This window comes from Dermacentor andersoni, chromosome 11 (genome assembly GCF_023375885.2).
Source record: "Dermacentor andersoni chromosome 11, qqDerAnde1_hic_scaffold, whole genome shotgun sequence".
Classification (NCBI taxonomy): Eukaryota; Metazoa; Arthropoda; class Arachnida; order Ixodida; family Ixodidae; genus Dermacentor; species Dermacentor andersoni.
This window is the reverse complement of record NC_092824.1, coordinates 27,104,348-27,129,276: the sequence shown is the minus strand read 5'-3', so window position 1 is coordinate 27,129,276 and position 24,929 is coordinate 27,104,348. Positions and strand designations below refer to the sequence as shown.

General features: G+C 45.3%; 1 protein-coding gene across 1 annotated transcript in view; it reads left to right on the top strand.

The window, feature by feature from the left end:
* LOC126517581 (uncharacterized) overlaps positions 1 to 24,258 on the top strand; it is a 68,948-nt gene extending 44,690 nt beyond the window's left edge. The window contains exons 4-5 of the mRNA XM_072285165.1: positions 11,318 to 11,429; positions 24,119 to 24,258. Coding sequence (XP_072141266.1) covers positions 11,318 to 11,429; positions 24,119 to 24,258 — 252 coding nt within the window. The remainder of the gene's footprint in view (positions 1 to 11,317; positions 11,430 to 24,118) is intronic.
* The last annotated feature ends 671 nt before the right edge of the window (positions 24,259 to 24,929 follow it).

The window sequence follows — 24,929 nt, the reverse complement described above, 5'->3', positions numbered from 1 at the left end:
CATTAACCTGTGGACCATTAGAGTTACAGAATGGCTGTCGAAGGAAGGGAAGGGCACACGAGGGAAGTATAAAAATAGGCTAGGTGATGAAGGGAAGAAATTTGCAGCTGCATCTCGGAATCAGCTTGTACATTAAGACCGGAGTAATTGGCGGTTGCTGGAAGAGGTCTTTGTCCTGCAGTGGACATAGAAATAGGCGGAGGCTGATCATGGCGATATCATCGAAGTACTTCAGTTTCTCACAGCGGTGCAGTCACGTTTGAAGATTACTGCAGTAAAAGCCATTCATTTCTTGCAGTTCGCAAACAGACTAGCTGCATGGGTTGTCGGTTTCGCAACTTATCACGCCGCTTGGTAACGACAGACAGGTCATCATTATCATCACCCTAGTTACGCCCACTGCAGGGCAGAGGCCGCTCCCATACTTCTCCAACTATCCCGGTCATGTACTGATCGTGCCCACGTTGTCCCTGCAAACTTCTTAATCTCATCCCCCCACCTAACATTATGCCGTCCCCTGCTACGCTTCCCTTGTCTTGGAATGCAGTCCGCAACCCTTAATGACATTGCTTATCTTCCCTCCTCATTACACGCCCTGCCCATGCCCATTTTGTTTCTTGATTTCAAATAAGATTTCTTTAGGTCGCGTTCGTACCCTCACCCAATCTGCTCTTTGCTTATCCCTTGACGTTACACCCATCATTCTTTTTTCTATAGGTGGGTAAGTCATCCTCAATTTAAGTAGAACCCCAACTTTAAGGCTCCAGGTACCTGCCCTGTAGGTGAGTACAGGTAAGTCAAAGCCGTTGCACATTTTTCTTTTGAGGGACAATGGCAACCTCCTGTTAATGATCTGAGAAAGCCTGCCAAACGCACCCTAGCCTATTGTTACTCTTCTGAATAATTCAGTCTCATGATCCGCCTCAGCGGTCAATACCTGCCCTAAGTAGATGTATTCCTTTACCGCTTCAAGTGCCTCGCTACCTATCGTAAACTGTTGTTCTCTTCCGAGACTTTTAAACATTATTTTGTTTTCTGCAGAATAATTTTTAGACCCACCCTTCTGCTTTGCCTCTCCAGGTCAGTGAGTTTGCATTGCAATTAATCCCCTGGGTTACTAAGCAAGACAATAACATCAGCGCATTACACGTTACTAAGGTATTCTCTATTAACTCTTATCCCCAATTCTTCACAATCAAATTCTCTAAATACCTCCTTTAACACGCTAGATTAGCATTGGAGAGATTATATCTCCCTGCTTGACGCCTTTCTTTATTGGGATATTGTTGCTTTCTGTATGGAGGGTTAAGGTGGCTGTAGAGCCGCTGTTGATACTTTGCAGTATTTTTACATACTGCTCGTCTACACCTTGATTCCGTAATGCCTCCATGACTCCATGCTACAATCATTGCGAAGTATCTTGCGCTGTTTCGTAAATCCCTGATGAAATCAAGACTTCTATCGGACTGAAAGACCGCTCAGGTTATTGCATTCTTTAAGAAGGGTGACCGCTTACTAATACAAAAATCTCTTCCTATATATTTAACTTCTGTACTCTGTAAAATGCTGGACCACATCATTGCTATATACATAAATTAGTTTCTTGAACAACACCCCGTAATAGGTAACTTTCAGCATGGTTTTAGAAAAGGATACTCGACAATGACCCAATTAGTTACATTAGTCCATACTTTTTCAAAAACTTTAGATAATCATGGTCAAATTGAACCCGTATTTATCGATTTTAGCAAAGCGCTTGGCAGGGTTAGCCATTTAAAACTAATGCAAGAAGTAAAAGAAATTAACCTTCCCGATATTTTCATTTCCTGGATTGCCGATTATCTAACCAGCAGAGTGCAATTTGTTCCAGTTAATGACAACGACTCGAGTTGTCTTCCAGTCACCTCAGGAGTGCCCCAGGGAGGTGTCGTAGGGAAATTGTTATTTCAGCTGTATAATAATGATATTGTTACCGTCATTACTCCAGGAACAGAAATTTGATTGTTTGTAGATGACTGTGTGTTATTTCGTCAAATTACGTGCGCGGAAGAACAAAACGAACTTAACGCGAGCCTAGACAATGTGGTTCACTGGTGCAGTGAATTTTGTATGACTGTTACTACAGAAAAAATTTTTATTCAGATTACCCATAAAAAAAATCCGTTAAACTATACTTATCAACAAGGCTCATCAACATTAAAACAGGTTCATAGGCGTCACGATAACTATCGATCTTACCTGGAACTTGCACATGGAAAACATAAGCTCATCTGCGTTCCGTAAGCTATGTTTTCTAAACCATAAGCATAGAAATGCCCCTCCCCCTTCCCCAAAATAATAAACACCTATCATATTACACCTACATCAGACCGAAACTAGAATATTTGTCTATAGTGTGGGACCCTCTTACTAAAGAAAACATTAATAAACTTGAACGAATTCAAAGAAAGGCTCTCGGGTTTATTCATTAAGAATTCACAATGGCGGATTCTCCTACCGATTTTATGGCGACTAACAATATTGAAACACTTGAAGATAGAAGAAGTAAATCTCGCCTTCACTTCCTTCAGCTGCTACTGAATCGTAAGCTCGCAAAAGACACCCCCCGCCCCCCCCTCCTTATCTCCTCTATCCACCCGACATACAGGAACACCACAACACGCAGTCATTAATGCCATATTTTCCGAGAACTAGCTGTCATAAATTTTCTTTTTAACCACGTACCATATCAGAATGGAACCATCTTACATCTTCGTCGTAATTTTAATAACACTTTTTTCCGCATTCTGAATTGTCTTGTGTCCCGCATTCTTATTCCTGTTGTGCAGTTACTATGTTTTGCCTGCCCTGCGTGGACCCTGTTGCGGTCTGCAGTATGTATTAAAGAAAAAAATTATAGACTGCTGAGATTTCCACTGAATCATACGCTTTCAAGTAATCAATGAAAGCTATATATAAGGGTTGGTTATATTCCGCTCATTTCTCTATCACCTGAATGATAGTGTGAATATGGTCTATTGTTCAGTAGCCTTTAAGGAATCCTGCCTGGTCCTTTGGTTTACAGAAGTCTAAGGTGTTGCTGATTCTATTTGCGATCACCTTAGTAAACACTTTGTAGGCAACGGACAGTCAGCTGATCGGTGTATAATTTTTCAAGTCTTTGGCGTCCCTTTTCTTATGCATTAAGATAATGTTAGCGTTCTTCCAAGACTCCGGTAGGCTCGAGGTCATGAGGCCCTGCGTATACAGGGGGGCCAGTTTTTCCAGAACAATCTACCCAACATCCGTCAACAAATCTGCTGTCACCTGATGCACCCCTGCTGCCTTCCCCGTTTGGATAGCTTCCACGGCTTTCCTTACTCCTTCCGGCGTTACTTGTGGGATTTCAAGTTCCTCTAAACTATTCTCTCTTCTATTATCGTCGTGGGTGAAACTGGTACTGTAAAAATCTCTATAGAACTCCTTATCCACTTGAAGTATCTCATCCAGCTTAGTAATTATATTGCCAGCTTTGTCTCTTAACGCATGCATCTGATTCTTGCCTATTCCTAGTCTCTTCTAATTGTTTTTTAAGCTTGCTCCGTTCCTGAGAGCATGTTCAATTCTATCCATATTATACTTGCTTTTGTCAGCTGTCTGACGCTTGTTGATTCACTTGGATAGTTCTGCCATTTCTATTCTAGCTCTACGGTTAGAGGCTTTCATACATTGGCGTTTCTTGATCAGATCTTTCGTCTCCTGCGATAGCTTACTGGTATCCTGTCTAACGGAGTTATCACCGATTTCTATTGCACACTCCTCAATGATGCCCACAAGATTGTCGTTCATTGTTTTAACACTAAGGTCCCCTTCCTGAGTTAAAGCCGAATACCTGTGCTGTAGCTTGATCCGGAATTGCTCTATTTTCCCTCTTACCACTAACTCATTGATCGGCTTCGTATGTACCAGTTTCTTCCGAACCCTCCTCAAGTCTAGGCTAACTCGAGTTCTTACCATCCTATGCTCACTGCAGCTCACCTTGCCGAGCACGTCCACATCTTGTAGGATGCCAGGGTTAGCGCAGAGTATAACGTATATTTCATTGCTTATCTCGCCATTCGGGCTCATCCACGTCCACTTTCGGCTATACCGCTTGCGGAAGAAGGCATTCATTATCCGCGTATTACTCTGTTCTCCTAACTCTACTATTAACTCTCCCCTGCTTTTCCTACAGGCTATGCCATATTCAGCCACAGACTTGTCTCCAGCCTGCTTCTTGCCTACCCTGCCATTAAAGTCGTCCATCAGTACAGTGTATTTTGTTTTGACTTTACCCGTCGCCAATTCCACGTCTTCATAGAAGCTTTCGACTTTCTTGTCATCATGACTCGATGTAGGGACCTGTACGACCTTCAATTTGTACCTCTTATTAAGTTTCGCACAGACAGGTCAGTTACGCAATTTTACGTATCGTAGTTGCACCAGTACTCTACGAGGCACTATAAAGTAGAAATGAGTAATACATTACGCCGCCCAATACTCAATTATTTATTTACGGTGTTTTCAATGCCAAAACCACGATATGATTACGAGGCGCACCGTAGGGGGGGCACTCCGGAATAATTTGGACCACTTCGGGTTCTTTAATGTGGACCTAAATCTAAGCACACGGGAGTTTTCGCATTTGCCCTCATGGAATTTCAGCCGCCATGGCTGGGATTCGATCCCGCGACCTCGTGCTTAGGAGCAACCACAGCGGGTCTCTCTTTAACGGGGCGCGAACCCACCGCCCGGTTCCAAAGAGTCCTATTTGTTACGGGGCGGTGGGTTACGCCACGAAGCTCTGTCATACCAGTGTTAAAAAAGAAATAAAAAAGAAAAGGAAAAACAATAAAGGAAAAAATACAAACGACCAATTCCCATAAACAAAGTTTGTGAACCCTTAGCGTGAACTTTGTTTTTATACTTCCTTGTCCTTGTCGTTTCCCTACTTCCACTAATCTTCGAATCGCCTTTTAATAATCTCTATTGCCAACACGCTAACTTTTCCTCTGCTCTCGTTCCACCCAAGCGCTTCAGGAAGGCCAGTGGGGCCTAAAGCGACCACGGGGCAGATATCTTCACATTCCAACAAAACATGCTCTGTCGTTTCTCTAGCTTTAGCGCAGCAAACAACACATGCTTCTTTTCTTTCTTATATCTCGCGTTATAGGTGCATATTTTAAGGCATCCTGATCTCAATTCGACAAGTTTTGAGCTTCACTTCGAGTTATCATACATGGTTTCTTTCCTGATTTCCTTTTCTTCTTCTGATGCAGTAACTCATGGCAGGTTTCTTTTCGAATTCCGCCACCCATGAGATTAGGTCAGCCTCTCTGACTTTCCTCTTCACGTTCCTTTTTGCTGTGTTCTCCCCATACAGATCGCATTGTTGATGGTAACGTTCATAGCTCTTTTCCTTCACTGTGAATAATGTTTTTAATGTAAAAATACCTGAACACTCCACAAGCCCAATTACCTTCTTCCATATCCTTCTGTCGTTTCACTTTGAGCTTCCCTGACTTGTTCATCCCATATCATCCTGCACAGCGTCATTTGTAGTCTTCCCGTGAGCGCCCGATGCGAGGTATTTCTCTTCCCCTTCACTGCTATTATTTTTTCCTTGATTTGCATATAATATTTCCTTCCTTTATCCATATACCACGGTATTTATATTCTTTTGCGCTAACTATTTTCCGGACCTCTATTGACACTGTCTGTTCACAGTTTTCAGTGAATACCAAAACAGCTGATTTTCTAACGCTAAATTTTAGACCTATATTGTCACCTTCCTGTCTACAAATATTAGCCAGACATTGCATATCACTTTGCTTGTTAGCTAGCAACACAATGTAGTCCGCATAAAACCAACCTAGAAGCTGTAGCTCTAGTAGTGTACTGGCCTGTTTGTATATGAGATTTAATGCAATATAGCTTCCTTCTAGTGCCCTTTCGATCCCCGCCCGGTACATAATAAACAGCAGTGGGGATAAAGGCACCTCAGTCCCTGTTTGATACTAATTTTCTCTTCGCAACTAATCCCTTCCCTTTCAATGTGCCCAAACAGTATTTCCTAGGTAAACATTTTGCAAAAGCTGTAGACAATTATCGGCTAAGCCTTCTCCTTCTAGATTATTCAAAAGACTGTTGTGGCCTACGTTGTCATACGCTCCTGTAATGTTTAAAAGGGCTACATATATTGGTTACCTTTCTACTCTTGATTATAGACTGAGTAAGGAGAAATAAGTTATCACCCGGACGCCTACCTACTTTGATGCCCTTCCCAATTTCTCCCAAAATTTTAATATTATTATGCCATGTTTGCAGCTTTAATTTATTTGCCTGCTTGGTGAAACTGTACGTTACCGATGTAATGGTCAATGGTCTGTACGAGCGAATTCTATCTTTCTGTCCCTTATCTTTATAAATTAAGGTCCTTCTACTTTGTCGCCCGTCCGAACTCTCTGGTATACATCTTTCTTTTAAAGTTTTTTCCACTGCTTTCAACACAGCTTGCTGACGTTTTGTCTTAGTCCATTATTTAGCCTAACGGGAACCAACTATAGCCCTGTGGCTGTGCGCTATAAAATTTTCGCATCGGCTTTCTTCGAGCTGACATTTTTTAGCACCAGCTCCTTTTCCGTCTAGTTGTCTTTCAAGCCCCTTCTTTCATCTACCAGAACCCTTTCATTTCCTTGGAAAGTATCGGCTGGTATTTATTTTTTTTATGTAATTTAATGCCGCGTCCCCTTCAAGCTTGTTTGCATCTTCATCTAGGATGTGCTGCTGAACTGTTCAAGAATTCCTGCCTGATAATATTGTCGCAGCACTGCGCGACTGAGGCAGAGAAAGAAGAAGTAGAGTGTGCGCGCCTTATCTCGGGGTACTCTGCGCCGGCTGGGCCTGGCCTGTAGCTTCCATCTCGGACCTCGTCTCACCCTGTAAATAAACATCATTCGTAACAATATTATCTGCAGGTCCAAAACATTGTACGTGCGACCTTTTTTTCTCACGTATTTCTGAGAACAAACGTTAACTTTATCCTTCTATTTATGCTTGCACCGGTATCTTAACCACACAATTTTTTCCCCGCTATATTTCCCATTTTCTGGCTACTTCATCCTGCGCCAACCGCGGCTTCATTGCGTGTCTGTGCTCTGGGGATGCTCTCTGTCATATGGCGACCGCTTCTCGTATTCTCCCTGTTCCACCAGCTTTTTGGGCTCATTTTTCGTTTCGAGCGAACATGTTACTTCTCTTTCTGTGTTTCTGTCGTTGTTGTGCTTAGAAGCTCACTATATTCCCATTCTTTGCTTAGCCAATACCAAAGTTCTTTCTCGACTCTTGTGACTATATTTGCTATTTGTTTGGCATTAGGATTTGAAATCGCGATATTGCGCTCTTTGTTCTCTTTCATAACTACATCTCCCAATTTCAAAATGATGCGTTTACGGTCACTCCCAATGCTCCTATTTGCCTCCTCGTCAATGACCTTTTCCCTCAACCAGTCATGAATTCCTTCTGTGATCAAACAGTAATCAATTATGAGTTGTCGGTTTCTTACTTGCCACGTGGTCTGCCCGTCATACTTGGGCCCTGTACTACCGATAACGAGGTTACGTTGCTCGGAAAGATCTAGCATTCACTTCCCGATGTTCTCTGTATAGCCATCTAGATCCTTTATCTGGGAATTTATGTCACCTAATTGGATAATTTCGGCATCATTCGCGAATCCCGTAATATCAGAACTTAGGCATTCAGCTAACTGTTGATTCTTCTGTGCTCTAATTTCCGGTCCACAAATGCGTTACACCCAGCGAAGTTTTCTTTCCACTCATAGTACAGGATAAGCAGACATGCTCTTGACGTATTGAACTTATTCTTTTGCATTTGGCTCCATGATGGATGAGCATTCCGTCTCACTCTCCCTTTATTTCCGATTTAGGCTTGTTGCGCCCTTCCCAAAACATGATTCTCAAACACCGACGGCTCCTCCAGGTGTCTAATTTTCGATTATGTAACCGCATGCACCCCTATTTGTTCTCTTTTAAACAGCTCCTCAATCTCTACCCGCTTTTCCTTTCTTGGGCTGCCCTGAATGTTTTTGTAGCCTATAACATAGCGAGCTTTCTTTCTTGTTTTCCTCATTTTCTGTTATTGATGCCGATGGTTTTCTACGGTTTCCCTGGGGCGCCTACTTCATTACTACCTAGAGAGGCCCCCTGAGCGCCCGTGGGCCCCCCAAGAAAGCCGCCCTGCGTCCAGCAAGTCTCCTGCCCATTTCTGGTCCAACCATGTAATTGAAGTAGATCCCCTCTCGTTTTAAATGACCACAGCTTCTCACTTGCCTGTTTACTTCTACAACCTTGAAACCTTTCTCCCAGGTCGTTGTTTATATATCCTCACTAGTAGCCACTACGGCTCTTCGTACTTTACTGTCACGTACAGGCACCTCCGGCACCGTGCACACCACGATCTCCATCTGAGGGGACAGCTCGCGCAAGTTGTCTACCCTCCTTCACCCAGCGCTGGGCTAGTCCTGTGCCTTTCTTTTTTAGGATGTCATTTAGCCCACCTGCTAGTACGACAATGTTGCGGCCGTGGGCATTTTCCGCGAGCTTAGCTTTTGCTCGCTCAATGACGGAACCGATTATTCGCCGTGAAATGACTCTACCGCCACTCTTTTATTGACTTTCACTCTCTCCGCAATTGCTTCTGAGCAGCTAGCAAGGTTTGTGTCGCCGGCGATAATCACCCTTTCAATCTCTTCTACTGGCAATGCCTCTCCTTTCTTCCCTTCGTCATCCTTTTCCAAGGGTGGAGGTGACAAACAATATTTGGTGATTTACTTTCTTGATATACCCCTGGAAAAACACGTCGGTCCGCCACTGCGCCACCTGGAGCCTAGCGCGCCTCCTTGTAGTTGATGCTGTCAGCGCTTGCTGTTCCTCCTTGTGTTGTTTGCTGGCGCGTATACGTGTCGCGTGTTTTGGTTTGCGACTCGCTGTCCCAAATCGATCGTTCTCGTTTTCTTTTTTATTTTGGAAAAAGAACATTAAGAACTTTACACGAAATCGAATTTCCTCGTGGCTACGACGCAATGTGTCACCTTTCGTTTTTCTCTTTGGTGCCGGTGATGTACACCATGCAAGCGGCACTGGCAAGTCTTTACTAACGAAACACGGCGGCATCGTATCACATTTCGATTCTGGCAAAGCGCCGGCGAGTAGCGGGGCCTCCTTCGTCCGCTTTCTCGCACTTTCTGTTTTGTCCTTGCGGGATGGATTGTCGGCCCGCTAATAACGCATTGTAAAGAAAACGTGAAGCAATCGCACGTTATTCATACAAGGTATATCGCAGCCCTTCTTAGCAGGAGCACGGCCCGGCACGGGAGGCATTGTGGCAGCCGAAAGACGTGGCAAAGTGGTGGTAACCTGAACAGAGCGGTGCTGTGAAACAAGAAAAAAAGAACAACGCGAACCTGGCCAGGGTTATGACGTAGCCTCCACGTGCCCTAATCAGCACAGGGCGAGAAGAAGAAGGGCTTGAGAGGAGAGATGGGATAGGGAAGAAAAAACAAGCGGCAACCACATTCTTCATCGTGCAACTCCTGTAACTGATATGAGGGCATCATTTTCAACAATTTTTTCGACTGTTATTTTCGCTGCAGACTTGTACAGAGGTGCTACTACATAGGAAATTTTCGACTTCGGTGTTGTTTAGAGAGCGACAGAAAGGAATTTTATGAAAACGGCGTGGATCAATGCTTCTTATGTTCAGTATGCGAGCTCATTTGCCGTTGTACTAAAACAAAGCATAAGTGATTGGAATGGCTTGCCTGATGTAGGTAATTAGATTCAACTAAACTTGTCGCTTCAGCACGCGTGCGATAGCGAAAGTGCCTGAAAGATGCCTCTTGAATGTTACCGCGGCTGGGCTCTTAAGAATTGACAAAGCTAGAATTCCTCGGTCACGTGTTCGATGCGATTGTTGCGTTGGCTAGCCGCGTGTCGTATCGCCCGCAGAAGTGCGAAGTCCCCCGTCTCCGTTTGGTCGCCATGATGTGCTTGGTGCTTTCTGTCCACGACATCCAGCTTGTTAATATTGGGTAGAGGAATGCTCAGTGTCCATTTAAAGTGCCCGTGTGAAAATTCATGATTTAATATAGACATTTGCTCTACTTACTCGCTTATCCCAGCCGTGAAGAAGAAATTGCTTATCGCCTTTGGGCACCTACGTCATATAAAAGGGAAGTGGTTGCTGGGGAGCTAGACAGACAGCAGTTGGAAGTAGGCACCTGGTACTGTAGTACATGTTTGCGTTTACATCCTTGTTCAGGTGAGCTGTTCGAGCTTATGCTTGAAGACTAAACACCTTGACCTGGTAGACGTGATGTTGCAAATGTGACGTGATATTACTTTTGCAACAACTCCTGCGAGGGAATTGAAGATTATGTAATGTTATGGTGCTCTGTACGTGTTGTGCTTCAAAAGCAAAACGTCGCTTTAATTCCCGCAGTTCTTAAAGCATCAATTTTGTTTCACTAAACGTACGCTAATTTGAAGCCTGCTGGTGACCGCTACTCCAGCTGACCCAAGCTGCTTGCTGTGTGGAAGGTCCCTATCGTGAAAGTGCATGTTAATTTTTGTGTGCACAAATTTCTTCAGGTTTAGTGGCAACTGCCTCATCGGCAAAGACACATCAATTTAACCTAGGCGTATTTTGTTGTGGCTCTTGCAGCAGTAAGCGGTATCAAACTCCAGCTTCATAGTTCCTCGTCACTTGAAATATTATGGACCTAATAATTATTATCTACAAGGGACATATATATACTGTTCATAAATCACGCAACTTCTGTAAGTTAACGGCTTGTTCACGTCGAAGGACGGCACAACCTTGTGAAATTTTTACTTACCGATTCAATACTATTCCGGATTTGTTTCCAATAGCATTCTGTTTATCATATGATACTCAGGTAATACAATATCAATAGCTTTGTCGACAAACTATTAATGAGCGAAATTAACGGATTTGAATAACTATTTTTTTGCTAGCCTGCGCTTTTTCGTTATAGCCTTTGGTATTGGCCGGCAGATGCGCACTTCAAAAGAGCTGGTCAGACTAAATATCGAGATCACAATAACACCTAATTTGTGCCCCAATTATTCAAGCATAGCACTTCAAAGGCTTTATTTAGTGACGCATTTGTAAACTTGAATTGAGCGATAGCTACTTCCAGCTCTTCATAATATGTTACATCATGCTTTCACAAATTTTGTCTGTCGGATGTTTGGTGCAGTGGACCACGATGGCACTAAAGGCGCTGTGTGGGCTTTATGGTGTTGCGTGCGGTGTGGCCTTAGTCACGGGGGCCTTCAAGGACGCCCTCCCTCCTGATTGGCAGCTCTTTTGTAAGTATTTGTGAGTATTTCTAATTCTATTGCATTTTTGCAAGCAGACTCAGTTATTTTCTCAGATGTTCGTTTGGCAGAAATTATGCAGATGTTGAAATGTATCAACGTAACCTTGTTCTTTACCGGTCAACCACAATTTGACCAGATTTTTACATTCCGGACATGTCTCCGGATATCCGGGTTAAACGCGTCTTTTCTGCGAATTCTGAAACCAAATACCACCCTCTCTCTCTCTCCTTCCCTCTCTCTCTCTCTCCCTCCCTCTCTCTCTCTTTGCATGCTACAAAGAGTTCGCGGTGCGCACGTGCTAGCACGAACCCTGCGTCGAGACAACGAAGTTAGAGCCTGTTTGCTTAAGTGAACTCTAGTTACTGATAGTTGTTCACAAGCTGTGCCCAGAACGGCGACGCTACAAGGCCCTCAACCAACCGCCCAACGAGCGCGCCTAACTAGGAGTTGGTAACTCACCGTGACATTCTGCGGAGGCCGGCTGAAGAAAAGGCACAATAGGCTTTTCTTGCGCTTACAGTCAAGTATCATCATCAGCCCATTTTATGTTCACTCCAGAACGAAGGCCCCTCCCTGCGATCTCTAATTACCATTGTCCTGCGCCAAACAATTCCAACTAGTGACCACCAATGTCTTGATTTCTTCGCCCCACCTAGTCTTCTGCCGTCCTCGACTGCGCGTCCCTTCTATTCGCCCCCCATTCTGTAACCCTTATGCTCCACCCGTTATTTAACTTGCGCATTACATGACCCCCCCGGCTCCATTTCTTTCTCTTAATGCCTACTAGGTTATAGGCTATCCGTGTAGGCTCTCTGATCGAAACCGCTCTTGTTTTGTCTCTCAACTTTATGCCTGCCATTCTTCTTCGCTCTTTGCGCGTTCCTTAACTTGTTCTCAAGCGTCTGTATCAATGTCCGAGTCACTGCCCGATATGTCAACACCGGTAAGATGCATTGTTTGTACGCCTTTCTTTTCAATGATAATTGTAACCTTCCAACTGGTGCTGACAATGTCTGCCATATGCACTCCAACCCACTTTTATTCTTCAGTGACTTTCCTTCTCATTACACTCATGACACCCTACAATAAAATTGAAAAATACCCGAATGTTATCTATTCGTACAATTGTAGATTTTACCGGAAAAAAATAAATTTCTCCCAAATTTCCAGCTTGAAAAAAATACCACCCCCTTTTTACCCTCCGAAAATAAAAAAATATATATAAAACCGGAAAAGAAACAACCCTAAAAATATACGAATACCGTATATACTGGTGTAATGGCCGCACCCACGTAAAAATGGCACTCAGAACATTGTAAAAAAAATCCCCGAAGACAAATATTTAAAAATTGTGACTGTGTAGGCCGCGCCCTCGAATTTCGTTAGAATGTTGGTAGTGGTATTTGTTGTGTGGTGCGAGAGTACGGAAGCTTTCTTTATTTTTAGTCGGTGGCAATATAAGGCAGCTATGCCGAATTTCCGGCACCTCCAGGTAGCAATGTCACAGCCTCCAAGATCTAGCGGCTGCCTCCGAGGGGCTGCCATCGCTGTTCTCTGGGGCTTCAGAATTCATTCTAGCGGGAAGGTGGCCCTCTGAGGGAATATCCAGAGCCTGTACAAGCCACCACAGTAGTTCAATAAAGGCCGGTACCACAGAAAAGATTCACGAAAAAAAAGTTTTTTTCTTCCTGTTATGGGCGCACCTCCAATTTTCACCCCTAATCTCGGAATAAGAAAGTGCGGATTTTACCGGAGTATATACGGTAATAGTAAATAGAGAAAAGTAGTATTATGCGGCTAAATTTGATGCTAGCAAGTGTTTACTTTCATCCTGCACGACGTGCTATCTACTGCAATGTTTGCATTTATGGGCACTTCCGTGTTATTCAGAGCTTTAGTGTTATACATTAAAGACATGGTCACAGCTACATTGTGACGCCAGGTTTCGATGCCTTATCTGCACCAGCAGGCACCTAATTATCTAATTTATGCGGCGAATGTGACCACAAGCCCAGATTCCACGCATCACAAATCTATATAAAGTCGACAAAGAAGACCTTGTCTTCAAAACAAAATCTAATTTCAAAAGTTTTTCCAGGTTTCTTATCAAAATTAAACTGTGCGGATTTACATGCCAAAACAACGATCTAATTATGAAGCACGCCGTAGTGGGGTACTCCGCAATTTCGGATTAGCTGTGTTTCTTTAACGTGCACCTTCATCTAAGTGCATTGGTGGTTTCGGATTTTCGCTCCCATCGAAATACGTGCGCCGTGGCCGGGATACCATCACGCGACCTCGTACTCGATGTTTCTTTATACAGGCTTTCGTCCGCAAAGCGGGACTTTGAGGCACTACCGCCTAGATGGCAACGTGGCATAGCGGAGGAGGTGCAGAAGCAAGAGTGGCAGGTTTCTAAGGACAGTGTAAAACTTTTCTGCTTTGACTTATGCACTAAAACAAATATACAATCTAATTACCTTACATAACCACAATTGAGAAAAACAATATACGCGGGTGTCTCATAGTCTAACCTATAGCAAGAGTACAAATACGACAGTGGGAAGCGACCAAAAAGGAGAAACGCAGCATAATTAATTTATATGGGTGTTGCACAAAGCAAATTTGACCTTAATGCAACCACGTTTCTGTTTTAAATGTCCGAGGAACTGAATTTAAGAGTTTCCGGAAGCTGTGTTGCCGGTAAAGAAGTAAAGGTCTCTAAATATCAGTGCATTTAAGTGCCCTGAACATAGCTGTAGCGTGAATTGGAGAAACATCGGTGCAGGTAGCCAACGTCTGTTGTACAGTTGAACATGTGGCAGAATACGTCGTTGGCTTATACCAACCGGTGATGTTTATCTGTAGAGAGCTTTAGATTAAGGACCGCAAGCGGCCTGCTTATTGGAGCAGTAGAGTCCGCGGTCCAGAGGTAGGGGTCTGAGCTTGCGTAGTACCATGGTCCCTAGTTCTTGCATACGCAATCTGTTTGGCACCTCTAATCTAAGGCTCTCTCGTGATGTCAGAGGACCCAAGTCGTGACGGTCCGTTCTTGCGAAGGAAGACCGTTTGGAGAGGCCATATAATATGTGGGTCCCAGCATGGGTGGTCCGCAAGCGAATTATAACACCCGTCGTCTTCATTAGGAGCTGAATATATGGATGTGCTTTTTCTGTGACGTGCAGTTCACATCACCCTTGTGTAGAGCACGGGAACGGCGGCAACCGGGGCGCTCTGGAGGCAACTAGCGACGTCTAACGCTAGTTTCTGGCCCGAACATCTAACGGCAGGTGCTGGGCACAATTGGGCCCTGCAACTACCGTTAGATGTCGATGGCTGGTTCCTGAGCACCCTGGAGACAACCATTCCCGGGCTTTACACAAGGGTGACACCGAGTGTATATAGGTAATTTAATGAAGCGAAGCTATCTTTCCCTCTTGCTTCTACTTCCTCACTATTGCTGCTGCTGCCGCTGCTGTCTCGCACACCGCGTCGGGGGTCGGGCGGGAGGGTGGTTAATGCTTATGTATGCAGGACAGGAGCGCGGCAGAGAGGAAAGGCGATGCAATAAAACTCCTTCCGACCTTTTCATTACGTAGTATGTGAGCTCCCTTGGCATCGCAGGACTAACCTCTTAAGAGTTCTAATTATCCGTGGCGCCGTGCAAAGGCATTGCAGAAACTGCAGCGCTTACCCAGCTACGGACGCTAACGTCTAGATGGAAGCTAGATAGAACAGTAGGAAGGGGGCATGGAAGGTGTAGGGCCGATGCAGTCGTGACACGAGTGAATAACAGCCTTGCCTCTCTTCGCTCGTGGTTTCCATACAAGGAGGGAGAAGAGGATAGGGATAGGTCATGCGAAAATGCAAGGAAAGGCTGCTACTATTGACGCGAGAGCGGTTGCGGGGGAACATCATTAATTTAAGTCGAAGGTACGTTAAGGTACGTTTCTGTTATTGCTGCGAAAACACAACGCAAATTTATCAAGCGGACAACTTACGCATGGCCTGCTGAAGCAGAGCCGCGTTACAGCGCGCCGTAGAGTCTAGGCCACAGTAGGAAAGCGGTCACGAGTCCAATGAACATTTATGTGCCTGCCCCGGTAGATTTGCGGCTATTGAGTTTCTCGAGATCGTGACATTTACGACGGTAGTAGCCACATTTGGACCACGATAAAAGAAACGCCCCGGAACTCAAATTAGGGGACACGTTAAGGAACACCATGGCGTGAAAATTACTTTCGAGTTCACCACTACGACGCGCCTCATCGCACGAGTCTAGTTTTGGGCACATACAGCCCCGTAAGTGAATAAAAGCTTAATATTTCTGCCTCGACACGATGTACCAGTGAGGCAATGACAATTCTCAACACTCGCAATGGTTCTCATGCGTGACGCACAACAATGACAGTTATGTGTACTTCGCAGACAAGCATAGGAGTGCATGCAAAGCAACTCCTAACATCAACCCACCTCCCTCGCGTTGGACTAAACGATAAAGAAATAAACATGTGGCGTGCATGTCATTGCCAAGTACGTTTGGTCATAGCAAACAGTGCAGAAAACTTCGCTTACATCGATTCCCACCGTGTGCAGGATCCGCATAATGTGTTTATTGTTTCACTCATTCCTAGCGTAGCTTGCAAAAGTAAACAACAAGATTACAATCGCATAAACAATTTTTTGGCACAGGCGAGAACCTGATGCCTCGAAGTGCAGTCGGTCACTTAAGAAAATCTCTCTTTAATGCGCACGCCTCCATGTGCCGCGTATGAAATCGGCGATGTTATGCCTGTCGTTGCGATTCAAGTGAGCACCGGAGGAGGCGGCTCCTTGATGTCGAGAAGACCTTCTCCGCGTTCGCGTCCTTAGTTTGTGCTTCGAATCCGGGTGGCTGGCTGTGCCAGTTCGCGGCAAAATTTGGAGGGCACTTAAGCTTCACCCTTAAGAGTGGGACGCGATAAAGTTCAATGACCTCTGACTGCTTCTCACGCTTCCCGGCAATCGCAGCTTTCTTGCGCATGCGCAGAGCCGAGCGCGTCGCTGTTGCAAGGAATCGAGCGGTCCGCGCCGCTCGGGTAAGGGGCTTGTGTTTGAATTTACGCGCAACAGATTTGTGTTTTCTTGTATAGTGAAATGAAACTCCGATGCTATCATATCTCTAGGGCGTGTTTTGGGCCTGTTTTGCGATTTCTCTGACATATTTTTCTTTGAGCGATTCAATTCAGTAAAGCCTTGCGCCTCGAGGCCCTGCTTGGATATGTGCTTTTACTCTGGCACACCAGGCGTTGCACCTTCAAGATCAACGCAGCGTTATCCACCACGTACGCAACTTTTCCGTTTGCGCTTTGACGCTGCTGTGGTCGTTGAGCATGTTCGCGTCGTGCATATTAAAACGGTCTACGCGCAAGGCACAAAAAGTGAACAGCAGCAGTATGCTCGCGCGCCATCCGTTGTTCACGAACTGAAACGTCTCAATCTTTTTTTATTACAGGTCAAGCCGTTTTCGTCTACATGGAGCAAGCCCTCACGGTTTTGGAATTGTTGCAGTGTTTAAACACGATAATCGTGTATGAATAAACGTTTTATGAATCATCCATGTTCAAGCATGTGGGCGCATCCCGGAGGTATGAATACCAGGCCGACCTGCGTTGGAGGTGGATGAGGCTTCAAACTAAGCAACGCGAAGCCTAAAGTGCATAAATTCTTTGGAACCACGCATACAACATGCACCACTCCATTTGTTTCAATAAGAACAAGCACAAAACAAGCGTCCGAGCCACATAATTGATGATAAGGCACTCTTGGTAACAATGCAATGCACGTCCTTAGTGCTTTCCGCATAAGTTTCCCAGTAAAGATTACAGTTTCGCAACCCGCCTCGGTGACGGCGGCTTGCGACATAGGGGGGACGTCCCTAGCCTTTTGCACATAAAATAACTAGCATGGCAGCAGATATCATTGTTCTTGAGACACCAACATGGGTTCGTAACGCGTACGACATAGGACTCCCGAGGAAAACCGTGAATACGAGGTGCGTTAAATGAAAAAAAAAAAAAACGGCAATACGACCAGCGGTGGCGTGCCGTGAAAATCGCCATTACTGCCTTTACTTTAAAGCAAAGAACCATTGCATGTCCCCCTCGGCATTTGTCGTTCTGTTTAAGAGCTTCGCTAGACATCTACTTTCACAGGGCCGGGTTGGCGAGTGATCTATTTTTCCTTCCAGCACTTTGCTCTTGAAACACAAGATGGTGCAGCCGGCGGCGCAACGCACATTGCATCAGGCAAGAGCGCGCAAGTGCGAGAAATCATTGCCACTTCTATCCTGAAACTGTGTGATCGGCTGTTGCAAATGCCGCTGGATGATCTCTATCTAACACGCGGAGATCAATTCCTGCTGCAAAATGTCGAGCGATAGAAGTAAGGCGAGTGCAGCAAAAATATAGTGAATGGCATATTATGGACTGCAACCATGTGTCCGGCCATGTTCACGGGCCGCTGTTACAGAGTGTATTTCTGACTAGTTAAACGTGGAGACACGCGAGAGTTGCGCCACCTTTGCCCGTGGCTTGTGCGCATGCGTGTTGTAGCTGTGTTGTATGCCGTGTTGGGCAATATCGAAGATACATGTATCTTACGTACTATCTTACATACTCCTTGGGTATCTTGTCTCATGATATCTTGATTCATGATATCTGTGGCAAAACGTGAATCTGTATCTGCTTTTCCGATACACGAACAATTGTATCGTGTATCTTGATATACAATACACTGCTACCCCAACATCACTGCACGAAAGTATAAACGTCAGGTAAAGCCTGCTAATTAATCTGCTAAACTCTGCTTGTTAGAATAATTACCTACCGTAGGGAACTCCTGCGTGGTGATGATTCAGCCACCATGAGAAAGATAGGAAGTACAGTAGGGTTCACTCTTAGACGGAACACGCGAACGCATGGCCAGCGGCCCGCGCGGCGCCAACTGGCGGCGAGATTTCTAAACACGGCGCATGCGCACAGGGTCGTAAGGGCGCCGTGTGCCCCGCTTGTTCTGCTACTTCTCCACCCCTGTGCTCGGCAAGCGCAGAAGAGCGCTAATTTTGCCGCAATTCTGCCCGGCTTCTCGTCGGGTAATCAGTAATATGAACAAGGTTGCTTTTTTTTCGGAGAGGTAGTCATATGCTTTTCACACGCTGCTCGCAGAAACTGACCACTTTTGATAGCAAAGAGCATACTAAGCGTGACTTTGCAGCCATAAAATGTCCGCCTATTCCACAAGCAGGAGGCAGAGTTGGTATCATTTGCGTCACACTGCGAAAAAAAAATAAAGCTGAAAGGATCAGCGCGCGCTAGTGCCTAGCACGCCCAGGGCTGATAAGTAGCTGACGACGCGGGGCAAGCACGGCCCTTAAGAATCTATGCGCATGCGCCGCGCTTCCAAATCTCGCCAGCAGTTAGCGCTCGCCGCACCGCCAGCAACGCGCCAAGACCCGCACTCTCTCAAGTAGAAGAAATGGCCACACAGCGCGAAAAACAAGCATAGTAGAAGCACTCACGGGATGCTGGAGTTAGTTTCAATATTACCCGCAAGAGGCGCCGTTTTAAGCGCAATTTTGTTTTACAAAATTTCTTCTACACTTACCGAAGCAGCCCATAAAATTATCATTGCTAAATAAATACGGTACTCTTCATTAGCAAGTTTATTGTTTTTTTCTCGTTTGAAACGCAAACAGCGTTCAGTATCATCGATCTTCCACGAGACCTCGGGCATGGATTTAAAATGTTTACCTGTATTTTCGAGTGCATGGCGGCACGGATTCATTCGTTCGTGCACTTAGACTGGTTGCTTCTTTATTGCAAAAACTAGTTTATTGCGCTTAGATGTACAGCGTTATTTACCTTGGGGTGAACTGTCGCGTTTGCAAGCGGACAAGCAAGCCCGAAAGCTACGTTTCTGTCGTGAGCCATGCATCTGCATCGAAACGGGAACAATCTTCTGCGACTGAGGACAGCAATACCGGCGAGTCGTTTATTATCGCTGCCTGAATCCTCATGTAATATTGCTCTCGTTAACTCAAAGGCGGAGACAAGTTAACGAACTAGATGCTGCACTACATATGGGCAGTCGGGACCCTCCATTGCTGTTTCCACAATAAAAATTTAGTTGCGGAGCCATCATTATACGAAAGAGGAAGCGATATCGGAAAGCGCGTCATATTTTTTATCTCGCTGTAGCCGTAGCCATGGATGAGTGAGTAGCCTTATCAATATATCTTTTTTTCCAGTCTGCCTGCAAGTTATTTCGTCCACCGAACCTAATAACCTTTTGATAAACTGAAGCTAAAGTACTGAATTTAATGTATACAATAATTGCACGCATGATACCGCACCGATAATTCGTACCTCTTTGGTTTCAAATGTTCGTGCTGTTCAGTTTAGTTTACCTGAGGACATTTATTTTTTTAGTAGCGAAGCGGTGCATCATGCTGATGCAGAAAAAGAAAGCATCTTTTCTAATAGCTTCATGTCATTCATGCACTTGCTTGTGAAACCAGCAGTGGGATCTGTTATACTGTATAAATGAGCGAACAAATGTTCTCATTTGTGATCTTAATATTACTTTAGCTGTTGACATGCACTGTAGTTAGGCAGACATTAATTTCATTGAGAGCAGCAATATTTATTTACCATGCTGCTAAGCACCCTACAACAAACAATGTATATTTGCATGTCTTCTCTAGTCGCAAACCATTACACGTATGTTTGTTTGTTTGTTTGTTTATGGACAAAACAACGCTCAAGGGCGGTTTGTCTTGGTGCCAAGACAAAAGGCGGCACTAAAAGGCACCTGACTAGGCCTTTGACACCAGAGAGCACGCGCAGCACACAACAAGAGCGCAACATGCTTCAAAACACCCTGCAAAATATCACACAATATATATGTCAAACAAATATGTGTCACATCTTTTCGCATTTCATAATCCAAAATTGTGCTTATTCAATTTCTGATGCGGCAAAAATTTCTGTTCCAGACATGCAATAATGACGGTGGCACTAGTATAAATCGACGCACTCCACGCACTAAATAGAAGCTGGTGCCTGCTGCAACAAGGTCATTGTGTGGACTTTGGCTGCTACTACAAGGTAAACAACACCTAGTTCAGAAATAAAGATGCTTGATATATGATGTATTGGCTTGATAGTCCTGAGATACATGTCATTTGTTTGTAGCAGATGATATGAACGTTTGTTCGTATTTACAGTTCAGCATATGTGGTTCTAACATAAAAGAAAACACTACATGAGTTTGGATAATCTCTGCTGTATGCCATGTGTCACTGTTCTGCACCAACAGAGTCTCTGCCAAACACATATTGGTCATCACGGGAGCCCCCATCTACACCTTCAGGAAGAGGCTGGAGCCGAATTCACAAGGCTTTACTCCATGAACAATGAACTTGTTCCAGAAGTATTTCGATGAGATATGAAGTCTACAGACGACTGTGCTAAGAGTGAAAAGAGCCTCTGGCATCATTCCACCAACACGTATATCGGCCGAGTCGTCCAGGTAACACAACAACAAAAATTCTGTCTTCAGATGTACCTGCAACCTCTCAACAAGCACAGACGACGCTGGCCAAAGGAGTTCCGCCAGCTTGCCCTTCCATAATGTTTCCTGGCCTTGTTAAATACCATTTGTGCCAAGAATAATTTTTTTTCGATGAATGCAAGCTTTTTCAGTCTACAATATTGTTAAAGATTATTCCTCCTCCTCATCGAAACATTAAAGGTCAAACAATTCTTTGCTCATACTTAACACCAGTCACTGTCTAGTAGCATAACATATCTGTAGCAGTATTTTCTAGTGTGCGTTGCCATGTCCAATTGCTCCCCTGAAATAGCTTATGTGGCATTGGCGAGTGTCTTGCATTAACATTCGTACCGTGTGTTATGTAGCATTAAACATTTCTAAATATTTTTGGCCTTCAATGCCTGCAAGGCAGAGTGGCTTCTTTCTTGAATGCAAGCTTTCTCATTCCCATATTTGATTCCTAGTTCAGAATTACTATTCTTGGTAGACAGCCTGTGTTTTTTCACAAGCTACTTTGAAGTGATTCATTGCGGAATCTTGTTGTGCTGCTGTCCGACTTGGTACTCGTGACCATGTTACGTTTCTCGTATGTGGGAGCCTGGTCAGTTGCATTGGGAAGCAGTCTCTAGAGGCAAGCACCTGCTCCTGCAGTCCGCACAGCGACATATACTCCGAATTTACACGCACCGTCATTGGTGCTCCCGATTCCGTCCTTTCCTGTTGCTGCCGTGTGTAAATTTTGCTTGTGGCCTTCCTCGGCCATGATTTGGCATCAACGGAGACTGTCACAAGTGATTACATGGTCCGAAGTGTACGAAGTTGATACGCACATGGGTGGAACGGCCTGGAAAAGTGGCTGAAAAATGGTGATGCCCACAAAATCGACCATGCCCATATTTAGAGAATGTGGGGCACCAAGTGTGAGTCACACATTAGTGGCACGCGACCGAACAAATAGAAATGCGCAGTTTGGAAAGCTGGTAACGCTGAAATGCCGGGTACTTCATGTCGCTATGTTGGCAGCGGCAGCAGATGCTTCCGTCACGCGATTGCGTTGCAGTGCAGTTTCTCCTCTTCAGTGGTGACTGTCAGTGCAAACAGGTAGGACCCACTGGTAATCTGCTTCCGCAGCTGGTTGTTGCTTGTTAACCGACCACCATTTGCGACGAAGGCAAGCATTACGCCGGCAGCCGGACGGTTGAATGTGCCGTAAGCGACCCGTGTGCGTGTATGCTCACTGCTGTCATGTGGATGGTAGCCAATGCATAAAGTATAGTGCAAATGCGTTATGTTAGTCGTATGCTGAAGTGGTTTGATTGCATAGTCCTATTTCAATGCTGTACCACTCGGTGATTGTTGCTGTATTACATTTCTAGGATGAGCGGGATGGTCAGGTGCATTGGGCAGCAGCCTATCAAGGTGAGCACTTACTCCTCCCCTGATTGATGCTCCCCGTTCTATCCATTCCTGCTGCAGCCATGTGCAAAATTTGCTTGTGGCCTTCTTTGGCGATAATTTGGCGTCACCAGAGGCTATCATACGTGATTACATGGTCCAAAGAGTATGAGGTTGACATCCACATGGGTGGAAAGACCTGTGAAATTGCAATTCCCACAAAACTGATCATGTCTATATTGAGAGCAGGTGGTGCACAAAGTGTGAGCGACATATTAGAGGCCACCGAAAGCACAAAAAGGAACTACATGTTGGAAAGAAGGTAACACTAAGATGCCGCGTAGTTCATGTCGCTGTGTTGGCTATGCCATCAGATGCGTGCATCACCCAACTGATTCGCAGTGCAACTTAAGGCAACTACCGATCCAAAACGGTGGTACACTGTCCAATCTGCTTGCGCCGCTGGTTGTCCCTCGTTACTAGACCACCATGTGCGACGAAGGCAAGCACCACACTAATGTTCGCGTCGTGCATATTTAAGCAGTCTACGCGCAATGTACAAAACAGGAATAGTAGCTGTATACGCGAGCGCAATCCAGGTTCACGAACTGAGACGAGCTTTTTTTCTTACAGGCCAGAAGATATTTCTTTTCACTGAAGAAACCCTCACCGTCATCCAATTTGTACATGCTACAATCTTCACTATTGCCGTGTATCAGTAAACGTTTTTTCTGTCATCCATGAGAAAAAAGGAGAGCGAAGGAGAGCGAAGCGAAAAGCGCATTCATTATTTGGCACCACGCATAAAACATACACCACCCCATTTGTTTCAAAAAAGAACAAGCACGAAACAAGCGTCCTAACTACCTAATTGATGATAAGGCGTTCCTGATAACAATGCAAAGCACATGCATAGGGCTTAACCGCAGACATTTCCCTGCAAAGATTACGGTTGCGCAAGAGTCCGCGCTAAAAGAAGAAGCATGGCAACTGATATCATTGCTGTTGGAACACCACCATGGGTGGGCAACGAATACTAGTTCGGGCTCCCGAGGAGCAGTGTGAATACGAGGAGCGGCAAAGATAAAAAGAAGGGTAATACTACCAGTGGAGGTGTACGGTCGAAGTAACCTTTACTGCCGTTACTCTACAACAATAAAGCACTGGATACCCCTTCAGCAGTTGCAGTGGTGGTTTTCAACAGCTTCACTGGACATTTACTTACGCAGGGCGGGGATGGCGAGTGAATTTATTTCCTTGCAGTAGTTTGCTCTAGAAACACGAGATTGCGCAGGCGGCGGTGCACCCCGCATTGCATTGGGCAAAAGCGCACAAGCGTCAGAAACCATTAGCGCTTCTACACTGCTACTGTGCGACCAGGTGTTGGAAATGCCGCTCGGTGAACGCTAAGACCTTGTGATCCATTCGTGCTGCAAAATGTGGAACAATAGAATTAAGGCGAGTGAGTCAAGATCACAGTGAATGAAGTATTTGTGACTCAAATGAATTGCGTGTACAAGTTCACAGACCGCTGTTATGGCGCGTTCACACTGAGATATTCGGCGTCTGCAGCGGCGCGGAACCCAGTTCGGCGGGGCAGCGAGATCCGCCGGGTTAGCCCCCTCCGCGACGATCGATTCCGGAGCGATTTTTGCGGCAACTGCGGGATATCCCGCACTTGCTTGCAGGTGAGCATCTTACACAGCAGATGGCTCTGTACCGCGTTCCGGTGGCGCGGTGGGCAAGTAGTGTGCACGACGCAAACCTCAGCGGCAGGAGAATTCCGTTCGCTGTAGCCGCCGGATTCCCCATTGTGAATGTGCCATGAGAGACTGTATTTCCATTTTATTAAAGGTGCAGACACTGGAGAGTTGCACCGCCTTTTCCCGTAAATTGTGCGCATGTGTGAGTTGCGAGAGAGTTATTCGGGGACTGCACCTAGCTATACTAAGGAGGAGTACGTACGCAGTTTGCTCTGTTTCTTCCCAGCCGATGGCAATCCGCACAACGCAAGAACCGGCGTTTCAGTTCCGTTCAAAGATGATAAAAGTGGTCGATACAAAGTCCGCAAACGGGGTAGCATACAAAACAGCAAATTCTCTGAAACAACCTTTCATTATGACGCGCGCCATGACCAGTAGCTGCGCAACAGACGTTGCAGACTCTCTGCTCAATGACACCATTCTTCGAAACAGCGTACCGGGCCAGCTTCTTATTGATCATGGCGGCTGTTTCTTCGTAGCTGGTCGACTGAAGAACGCTTTATCGCAGTGTACCATCCATTGACCAACGGTCTTACCGTCGGATAGGCTGCCTATGTGCATCTCTACTGATCACCGCGATTGTGAGGCCATCCTACCCTACGTTACTTTTACCTAAAGCTCGTGTCAGCATGACACCACCGGCTATACGCCGTTCTTGCTTTTGCACAGCTGCAATGCTGCGTTGCCCTTCGGGACGCTCCTTCCTGCTGGTCCCCCCGTACCCACCGCATGTGCT